The sequence below is a fragment of the Scylla paramamosain genome, chromosome 32 (assembly GCF_035594125.1).
Source record: "Scylla paramamosain isolate STU-SP2022 chromosome 32, ASM3559412v1, whole genome shotgun sequence".
Classification (NCBI taxonomy): Eukaryota; Metazoa; Arthropoda; class Malacostraca; order Decapoda; family Portunidae; genus Scylla; species Scylla paramamosain.
The window spans coordinates 4,802,561-4,812,642 of NC_087182.1; the positions used below are offsets into that span (position 1 = coordinate 4,802,561).

Genomic DNA, 10,082 nt, shown 5'->3' on the forward strand with positions numbered 1-10,082 from the left:
ATCGATCATTGGGAGGAGTCGTAACCATTCCACGCCTTCATTCAGGACTCGGTAACTCCCGCTTCATTATTCCTGAAGTATGTGCAAGACGCGGATGAATAACTTGCAAAGGTGAGCAGGAGCAGTGCGTGGCGAGACGACTGAGTGGTGAGACAACAGCAGATGACGACTCGCCTCTGACGTCACCGATGTACGAGTGAACCACTGCCCGCCGCCTCATCCTTGCTCCCACCCACCACCCTCTGCTCCCTTGAGGCCTTCTTGTGTGTGTGTGTGTGTGTGTGTGTGTTGGTCTTACTAAAAGAATCGTTATAACTTAATCTTAACTCCCTTAACTTTACCTACTTCATTTTGCGAAACTTAAACTTTACTGACCACCACCCCGATACAGTCAGGTAATACGTCGCTCTCTCTCTCTCTCTCTCTCTCTCTCTCTCTCTCTCTCTCTAAATTTTTCCAGGACATCAAGGGACAACGTTCACAGCGCCATACCCTTACACACGGAACAATGAATAATGCGGAGTTTGGTGAGGGGCAACAAGACTACTTTACTGGGAGCAGCGGGGAGGCTGCGACACACTGCGGCTGATTGGGGGACGGCAAGGTGGAGCATCACTACCTCCCTTGCTTGATTCTTCCTTTTTCTCACCCCTCAATTGAGTGGCCCAAGTAAGAAAGGGAGTATCTTAACTTGTAAAACCTTCCTTAACATATTTTTGTAAAGTGTCCCTCTTCGGTAAGGTGCTTCTTGCCCCTAAAAGTACAATAGTATTACAGTCCAATGTTCTCTTCAACAAGGACATGGCGAGGTGGTGGTGGTGGACTTGGGCGGTGGAGGTTACCCTGCTGGCTGGAGGACTGTCCGTCAGGCCTCCTCTGGGCGACGGCTGCTGCCTCCCAGGTGGGCCTAAGTTAGGCATATATATTTTACACTTCTTTAGTTTTTATATTGAGGTGCAACATAATCTCAAAATAATTTGTTAACCTGAAATTCGGTCATTACGTACTACGTGCTCCGATTAACTCATGAGCAGAATGCCCAATAAAATACATACATCAGGTGCACACGCCGCGCACCGCGGCAGCAGTGACTCAGTGTGCAGGCGTTATGTGTAAAGGCTTCACCTGGCCACGTGACCTGAACTGCACCCCCACCACGATCGGCAAAGCCCCAGCGACCCTCCTCTCAAGCTGTCAGAAGCAGCGCTAACCCGCTGCGACTGAAGGGAAAATAAACATATTCCTCCCACTCGCTCGTCCTTTTTCGACGTGAGCTGCACCGATACCTTCCGGCTCGACGAGTTCTTGTTTAAAATAACACTTTCTCCTCAGCACAGGTTCGGGGACTAACTGCAAGTCTTTCCAGGAAGTGACTCCCTGGCACAGACGTGGCTGCCATCAACTTCTCGCATGGGAAAACATGAGGCTGTTCCTCTCCAGTTGGCAGACACTGAAAGGTGACGACTGAATCACACTTTGGCTTTGCAGCTTATAAAGTACGCCCATTACCTGTTATATAATTGTACAAAATTTGCACGCATTGCACGAGACGGTCATATACGAGCAGAATGCCCAATAAAATACATACATCAGGTATGACTTACATAAAATACACAGTTGTTATGATGATGCAGGGGATGGAGTGGACAAGGACGGGAATATTGCAGAGGAACGAGAACGATAAGAGATCCGACTGTGAAGAGATCGAGCGTAAGAAAGAAGAAGGGCAATTAGGGACGAGTGGCCGGTGGTACAGACAAGATATAAGGATTACGCTAAAGTTTTTAGGCCTAACAAGGCTCAGACTGAAACACTGTTGATGCGCTGCAGGCTGGCGGACGGGGCGGTGCTGCGAGTGGCCGCCGAGGAGTGGGTGCCGCATATCGCAGTCGTGGACCTCGGGGGCGGCAATTTCACTATTCGAGGACCCATGGCCAATCTGCTCCACGCCCTTGCCCAAGCACTTAACTTCAGGTGAGTGCCTCGTGTCTAGTGAGTTGTGGTCCCTTGTGGTGGTGATAATGACTCTTAGGCCCACACACTCAAACACTGCTGCACCTTATTTGCAATACTTTAAAAAGATTTTAATTGAAGTCACACGAGTTTTTAAAGATGTTTTTACGGTTCTAGTGACATATTAGCAAAATTTCTGCAATGTTAACAGGAGAAACAGTCTTGAAAATCCGGCTGATCATATGTTTTTTTTTTTCTTTTTTAATAGTCGTAGTGAGAGCTCAAAGGGTTTAATACAAGCTTTCTTATTGTCTTCAAACTACGTGGTATGAATTCGCTTTACGCACTTTTTTTTTTCTTCTAACTGCCTTTACACGTTGTTTGATCTCAGTTTATGTTACGCGTGAAATATGATACGGAATTCCTATAAACTTACGAATAAAATTATAACAAAGATTAATGGTACAATATGACGTGAATTGGATGACGAAGACACGGCAAATTTACCTTAATCTTTATATACACAGCCAACTTTTCCCGTAATTGCTACACACGATTCCTTCTCCCTCCACTGCCTTAGCTATACGCTGGTGAGGCCGCCTGACGGAGCCTGGGGCATCCCAACCAATGACGGGGACTGGAATGGCATGATCGGGATGGTCAAGAGAAACGTGAGTCAAGTACATCTTACTTAACCCTTTCATTGATTAACAAAATTTTCCCTCAAATTAATACCTATAATTTATGAGACACTACTTTTATAGGATGCTCTCGTAAATATTTTTTTGCATAAAAAGACAAAATTAAACTTCTCTTTTCTCCATTTTCTGTCATGTGTCTCGACCCATGCAAATAATTTCTACAGTGCTGGGAAGGTTAACGAAGGGAGGCTGTAGCAGTAAAAGGGTTACTTTCCACACCTGTATCATTCTCCTTTTCGTTCTTTCCTTAGTTTCCATCCACATTTAACAAATGTGATTCCTACAGAATACCAAGGTTTATTTCAAGGTTTATCTGATCTATTCTACCCTAAAACTGAACCATCGGGAGGTTGAAAGGGTTAAATATTTTCCACATCTACATCATTCTCCTCTGAGTTCTTTCCTTATTTTCATCAGCATAAAACAAAATTCCATTCTTTTATGTAAGAGTGATACTGACCAAGAGCAACAAAATGAGCGAAAAAAAGGCCCAAGAGAGGAGGATAAGTGTCTTGAAACCTCACTCATGAAAGAGTTCAAGTCATAGGAATTAGAAAATACAGAAGCAGGTAGGGACTTCGAGACAGAATACCAAGGTTTATCATCATGTATGATAGTGCCATTGAGGGTCAAGCCACGTGGGTTCACCTGATCCTGGATGGCACGGGTGTGTGACGAGGGGATCAAGCATCTCTGAGCCTCGGTGGCACACGCTGTCTCCGTAATTAAAGCATATTTCTGAAGTCTGGAGGAGTAGGTGCCAATCACCCTTGAACACGCTAGAATGGTTTAGGCTAAGTTAGGTTCGGTTTAGGATGGATTTGGTACTAAATTCCTTTAAGTGAGAATCACAATGAGAGTATTTTCGAGAATATCTTGTGGATAGTTTCGGAGCTACAGCCGGCCGTCATCACAGGTGAGCCCACATACTTGCATAGACATACGAAAAATGCGAGTCGCAATGGCCCGCGGGGATGGTGCGTGGGCGGAAGTGGAGGGTCATGTTTCTTCCTCGACAGAGAGAGAGAGGGGGAGGAGCACTGACCCTTCCACGGAGAGAGAGGGAGCCCAGGGCACCACATACATCGCCCGCAACACATATTTTCGCAACACGAAGCACAAAACATTATAGGAATACAATGCAATTCACAGAGATACTGTAATGGTCTTCACACCACAATTCCTCTTGTGTTTTGAAGTAACAGTGGCGGTGCTTGGCTGCTTTCAGATTCACTGCTGTGGGATCTGAAAAAAAAAAAAAAATATATATATATATATATATATATATATATATATATATATATATATATATATATATATATATATATATATATATATATATATATATATATATATATATATATATATATATATATATATATATATATATATATGAGAGAAAGAGAGAGAAAAAGACTTTCTTATTCGCTATCAATACAACGAGCTTCCTTCCCGCTCAGTGGTTGGCCTGTGTGTGTGTGTGTGTGTGTGTGTGTGTGTGTGTGTGTGTGTGTGTGACTGTTTGGAATCATTATACTCACTCATGGTAAATTTCTGCACAAGTGAAAAAAATTGCAGTGCTTATACCTGTTCCGACAAAATGTTTCTCGGCAGTTAAAATTCAACCAAGGATATTTCTTGTAGACGGAGCGGAATATAAATCGATCGTCTTGCAATCCTGATGAATCTTGACATTGTTTCCTTAAAATGCTACTTAATACTTGCAAACCATTATTATAAATCATACGCATAAAATATAACACATAAGCCCCACAAGTATGAGAGGCTGCTACATTACACTGCCCTCCAGAGTTTCGCGCTATCCGAATTTCGCGATCCTCAAGTTTCGCGTTTAGTCCTAAATTCTTAGCATGTCGAGTCTCGTGCATTATCACCCGAGTTTCGCGCTGCTTTGGCAAGTATCGCTCACATTTACCCACCGTTACCGTCACGCGTATACACGTAAACTCCGCTTAATTCAGAGCCGTATATTCGTATATCCCTCCTCTGTGTGTGTGTGTGTGTGTGTGTGTGTGTGTGTGTGTGTGTGTGTGTGTGTGTGTGTGAAAGAGAGAGAGAGAGAGAGAGAGAGAGAGAGAGAGAGAGAGAGAGAGAGAGAGAGAGAGAGAGAGAGAGAGAGAGGTACTGTATTTTGAGATAAAGGAGTAAGATAGAGGAAAAATCAGGTTCTTCACGGGCCGGAATGAATAGGCGCTTTTTCAATGTTTTGAGTACCTCGAGCTTCGCGATCCTCGAGTTCGGCGCCATACCTTGGGAAGAAAGCAAGCGTCAAACTCGGGAAGGGAGTGCATATTAAAAATCCCAAAAGCTACGTGGCAACTCTTAAAGGGAGGTAAGCTTTCCTTCAAAGGTTGATCATAAAATTAGATGGCATCCTTATTAAAGCTGAATATCATTTAGCAATTACTCGGAATCAGGGATACAGCGTGTGCCACCCAGGTTTACGGGAGGCACTTAATTCTGGACGGCACTACTATACCTTCTTTTATCTGATCTAATCTACCCCTAAACTGTATTATTGTATCAGTAGTAGTTATTGTTGTATCAGAAGTAGATGTATCAGCAGTTCAAGTCACAGGAATAGGAAATACAGAAGCAGGGAGTTCCAGACAGAATACCAAAGTTTACCTGATATATTCCACCACCACCAGGAGGCTGACATCGCCCTGGGTCCCTTCGGCCTCACCTACTCCAGGTCACGCGTAGTGGACTTCACCTCGCCCATCCTCATCGACTACTACCGCATCCTGGTCCGCCGCCCCCGCTCAGAGCCCGATCCCCTAGGCTTCCTCCGGCCCTTCAGGTGGTGGTCAAGTGGTGCTGGTGGTAGTAGTAGTAGTAGTAGTAGTAGTAGTAGTAGTAAGGAGAACAAAAAGAAGAAAAGAAAAAGAAGAAGAATAGGAAGAGGAGGAGGAGGAAGAAGAGGAGGAGGAGGAGGAGGAGGAGGAGGAGGAGGAGGCAGAGTAAACAGTAAACAAATATAACAAACTGCACATTGCACTATTTCTGTCATAGCACTCATAATTCCCTCCCTCATCAAGCAACACTTCCTGCACACATATCACATTCCTCTCACTACCTGTTGAGTATTACCTTCCAGCGACTTCACTCGTTTACTTTAGCAACAAGCATCAACTCTCACCACTTCTTGTATGGCGGGCGTGCAGGTGGCCAGTGTGGGTGGGGCTGGTGGTGAGTCTGGGTGTGGCCGGTACGGTGATGTTCTTCTCTCGTTGGTTCGTGAGACACCACTACATCAGCGCCGGCAGCGGGAAGGGGGCGCTGACGGAGCTCATGTCGCAGTGGTGGGCAGCGTACGGCGCCCTCCTTTCGCAACGTGAGAGAGAGAGAGAGAGAGAGAGAGAGAGAGAGAGAGAGAGAGAGAGAGAGAGAGAGAGAGAGTCATGTTATCATTACATATAAAGCTTGGTATAAGAGGTGTTCACTACAAAAAGTGCAAAAAGGTACAATCTTCCCCTAACCTTCGGTCCTCACCCATGCAGCCGTGGGTGGGTGGACTGGCTCGTGGGCGGGGTGGCGGGTGGCGGCGGGGGCGTGGTGGGTGACGGCGCTGGTGGTGGCGAGGTCCTACAGCTCTGGCCTCACTTCCCTCCTTGCCGTGAGAACCGTCCCCGTCAGGTGCGGCATGACGGAGAAAGAAAGCATGAAATTCTACATAGTTTCATCTTGATGTAACAATGGAAGCTAAGAGACGTTTCCAGTTGTTCCAATGGATTTATGAACGGTTTTAGTTTCACAACTCATATATACGAAGGGAAAACAATAATTAAACACGAGTAGGTATACTGCCATCCAGGCTCAAGCCACGTGGGCCCACCTGACCCTGCATGGTAGTAATGTGTATCGAGGGGATTAAGCGTCCTCCTTGAGTCTGTGTGTCACATGACACCTCCCCCCACAACCCCCACCCCCGATTTGATTAACGCCTCCATCTGATCACCACTTCCCTTGCTCACCTGAGCCTGGATGGCAGCCGTAAGCCGGAGTGGCACAGGTGTGTAGCGCGGGGATTATGCGTTCCACACCCCTGAGCGCACGGGATGTTGAGCGTAGGCCTGAAGAGGTGGTGGTGGTGTCTCCCTACAATAGAGAGAGGGTAAGAGTGTTAATCCTTCCTCAAGGAGAGGGAAGAGACTGGCAGCGCTTTTGTGGAGACACATAACCCTCCCCGAGGGCCTTGGGCCTACACGCGCCATCCTGGCTCACGGCTGCCACCCATGTCCAGGTGAGCAAGGGTGGTGGCTAAGATGGGGGTGGGAGGGATAATTTAATCAGAGTCAGATGGAGGCGTTAATTAAATCGGGGGTGGGGGTGGGGATGGGGATGGGGATTGTCATGTGACACCCAGACTGAAGGGGAACGCTTAATCCTCCTGAAACACACTACTGCCATGCAAGCTCAGGTGAGCCCACGTGGCTTGAGCCTGGATGGCAGTATACTTACTAGCACGCACTCAGGGAAGGGTAACTGGTGACAGACGAAAATAGCGTATTAATGATGTACCACAGATTGCTTCCAGCTGCAGTAGTCAATAATCAATACAATAAGATACTCAGTTGCTTAAAGATAACATTATGAACTGTAAAGGGAGGAAGATTTAAAACGCAGTGTAATCACCCTCAGGTACGACTATTTGACGCAGGTAATCGCCGACAAGCAGCTTCACCTGGTGTTCGAGAAAGCTACAGCCCTCGTGGAGCACATGTCGGTGAGTGGTGCACGTGGCGCGGTGACTGGCGTGGCAGCAAGGCCCGTGTACAGAAACGCTTTGCTCGCTCACCACGACTATTTTCAAAGGTAGCAGAGATGATAAGCCGCGTTCTCTAGACTATTTTTCCTTTTTAATAAAGTAGAAATCTTGTTAATATGCCACTAGAACCGCAAAAACACTATTGAAAAACCGTGTAATTTTAACTAAAGGTTTTTGAACGTAGTAGTGGAGCGCAGAAGTGTTTCAGAATATCCTAAAAGGGTTAAGACATTTTCGTTCATTTGGAATGAGGCATCAAATTCATGTTTGATGTGAAGGATCTTTTGACATTTTCGTTCACTAGGCGTGAGATGTCAAGGCTCATGTTCGGGGCCACATTCTAAAACACTTCTGCTGCTTCGTACTTCCACTACTTTCATGAGGATCTACTTCAGGGATTCTCACTCCTTCATCATTAACCCGCTCGGCTTGATGCGTTTCTGCATATACCCCATCATTAAAAAAAAAATAAATAAATAAATAAATAAAATAATAATAAATAAACAAATAAATAAATAAATAAATAAATAAATAAATTATACCCATCAGTGACAGAAAAATAATACCAGAAACACACACACACACACATATATTCATAGCGTTCTCTTATTTTACTAAAAATTTAATTGAATTATTACACACACACACACACACACACACACACACACACACACACACATTTATAGCGTTCTCCTCTTATTTTACTAAAAATTTAATTGAATTATTATTATATTATCAAGTACATGAATTATTTGTCCCCTGCCATCTATTTTTTTTATTCCCAAGTGATAAATTTACCCCTGGTTGAGGATGTTTTTATATTTCTAGTGACAGATTAAAAGGTTTCTCCAGTATTAAAAGGAAAAACAATCTCGCGAACCCCGCTAATCACATGTCTTTTGAAAAACAGTCGTGGTGAGAGAACAAAGTGTTTCTGAATTGGGAACTAGAAGTGAAGGGTCTCCTCTAACACCTACAAGTCCCACTGGCCACCGCTCCCACACAGACGGTGCAGCGCGGGATCTACAAGGAGCTGGCGGATACGAGGCAGCAGGACCGGGCACACTTCCTCGCCTCCTCTGATCTGTACAAGGCGGCTTACCAGGAGGTGCGCAAGGGTAGCCACGCTCTGCTGGTAGAGGACACCACATGTAGGAAGGTTTACTCCGATGATTTCACGAAGTATGGTGAGCATCCCGCGCCCTCCCACGTGCAGTACATATGGTCATACCGCGATTCACTGCTCATGTTGGCATTGTAAGCTTCAAGTTCTTTAAGATGCCGGCCGGTTTACTTGTTTATTGGTGATTATGTTATGGAGTGCTCAGTTTGGGTGTCCTTGTGTCGTGAAGGTCAGTGTGACTTCTACATCGGCAAGGAGCAGTACTGGCCGCTCATTTTCAGCCTCATCGGGCGCAAAGGGTCGCCGCTCATCCCAGTCATCAGCAATATGTAAGTCATCAAAGTACGCAGACCCAGATACTTCCCAATATGCTCAGGAATAAATTAAGAAATGAATGGACAGATTTAAGAATTATCTCTTAAAATTCTTGCAATACCACGTTACCTTACCACTGTGCTATATCCTCCAGGACGTCGGCAACCGTCCTATAAGAAAATATTGATCCAAGAAATTAATTCAAATCAATAAAGTGTGATTTTCGACTGTTGATTCTGCTGAAAGTGAATTATAATCTTCGCACTGTTCCTGTCATGACAAAAGGATCTTTGACATCTGTATAATCTCTCCTTTAAGCAAGAAATATTGTTGTATTATTGGATAAACTCTGTGATAAATTATTCATCCCCCTCCCCCTCTTTTTCAATCTCTCCGTGGACAGGCTAGAGCAGATGGTTGCCCACGACCTGTACTTCAAGTGGCTGGGGGACGAGCTGCCCAACGCCACAGCCTGCCTCAGGGCCAGCACGCGCGTAACCGTCAATGAGCCATACTCCCTCAAGGGCCTCTGGGTGCGTCTTCCATAACTGTACCTTTTTTTATATATTGTATTTACTTATTTTTCTATTTTTATTCTATTTCAATCATCCTCAATTCGATAACGTACAATACAAATGTTTTAAGTGAACAGGATAGCTAAGATACACCTATAGCGTTCTCAGGTATCTGATGTCATTTTCTTTTACTGTCATTTATTTTGAAATTTCGTTGTAATCAATATTGTTCTTTATCATATATCTTCCTTTTGCACTTTTACATAATTGTGTAAGATTTTTAACTAATATTGTCTTTAATCATACATTTTCCTTTTGTTTTTACTTTTTTTTTTTTTTTTTTTTTTTAAAGAACTATTTAGTCATATTTTTCTTTACTATTTCTGGAGAACTGATCATGCCCCTCCGCCCCCTTTACTCGCCTCCTGCTGCTCAGGGTGTGTTCGTGCTCTTCGCCGGGGGACTGTTGGGGGCCGTCACCGTGCTGCTGTGCGAGGGACTGGCGCTGTCCCTCAACACTGCCACCAGCTAACTACTATTGTTACTACTACTAAGATTCTTCGCTGCTGCTTCTAGGATTTTATTATGAAAGGGTAAGAAAATGATGCTTACCAAACGTGCTTGCTAAACGATCCATTCTAAAACGTAGATGTAATATGAAGAGTAGATTATTTATTTATTAT

At 44.6% G+C, this 10,082-nt stretch overlaps 2 protein-coding genes across 2 annotated transcripts; both read left to right on the forward strand.

Moving 5' to 3' along the window:
- The first annotated feature begins 9 nt into the window (after positions 1-9).
- On the forward strand, positions 10-3,061 carry LOC135089087 (glutamate receptor ionotropic, kainate glr-3-like). The gene is made up of 4 exons (XM_063984307.1): positions 10-901; positions 1,367-1,457; positions 1,831-1,974; positions 2,534-3,061. The coding sequence occupies exons 1-4, from the start codon at positions 802-804 to the stop codon at positions 2,646-2,648; spliced, it is 450 nt and encodes a 149-aa protein (XP_063840377.1). The 5' UTR covers positions 10-801; the 3' UTR covers positions 2,649-3,061.
- Positions 3,062-3,260: 199 nt separating this feature from the next.
- Positions 3,261-10,017, forward strand: LOC135089377 (glutamate receptor ionotropic, kainate 2-like). Its single transcript, XM_063984941.1, has 11 exons — positions 3,261-3,321; positions 3,541-3,570; positions 4,465-4,616; positions 5,327-5,478; positions 5,843-6,012; positions 6,158-6,314; positions 7,320-7,404; positions 8,453-8,633; positions 8,799-8,898; positions 9,288-9,417; positions 9,836-10,017. The coding sequence occupies exons 1-11, from the start codon at positions 3,261-3,263 to the stop codon at positions 9,929-9,931; spliced, it is 1,314 nt and encodes a 437-aa protein (XP_063841011.1). The 3' UTR covers positions 9,932-10,017.
- The last annotated feature ends 65 nt before the right edge of the window (positions 10,018-10,082 follow it).

Excerpts from the sequence above, each read along its gene's own strand:
- LOC135089087 (XM_063984307.1), top strand. The coding sequence starts at position 802 with ATGGCGAGGTGGTGGTGGTGGACTTGGGCGGTGGAGGTTACCCTGCTG. Across the intron at positions 902-1,366 it reads CGACGGCTGCTGCCTCCCAG|GAAGTGACTCCCTGGCACAG; the intron begins GTGGGCCTAAGT and ends AAGTCTTTCCAG. Across the intron at positions 1,975-2,533 it reads GCCCAAGCACTTAACTTCAG|CTATACGCTGGTGAGGCCGC; the intron begins GTGAGTGCCTCG and ends CCACTGCCTTAG.
- LOC135089377 (XM_063984941.1), top strand. The coding sequence starts at position 3,261 with ATGTATGATAGTGCCATTGAGGGTCAAGCCACGTGGGTTCACCTGATC. Across the intron at positions 8,634-8,798 it reads CGATGATTTCACGAAGTATG|GTCAGTGTGACTTCTACATC; the intron begins GTGAGCATCCCG and ends TGTGTCGTGAAG. Across the intron at positions 8,899-9,287 it reads ATCCCAGTCATCAGCAATAT|GCTAGAGCAGATGGTTGCCC; the intron begins GTAAGTCATCAA and ends CTCCGTGGACAG.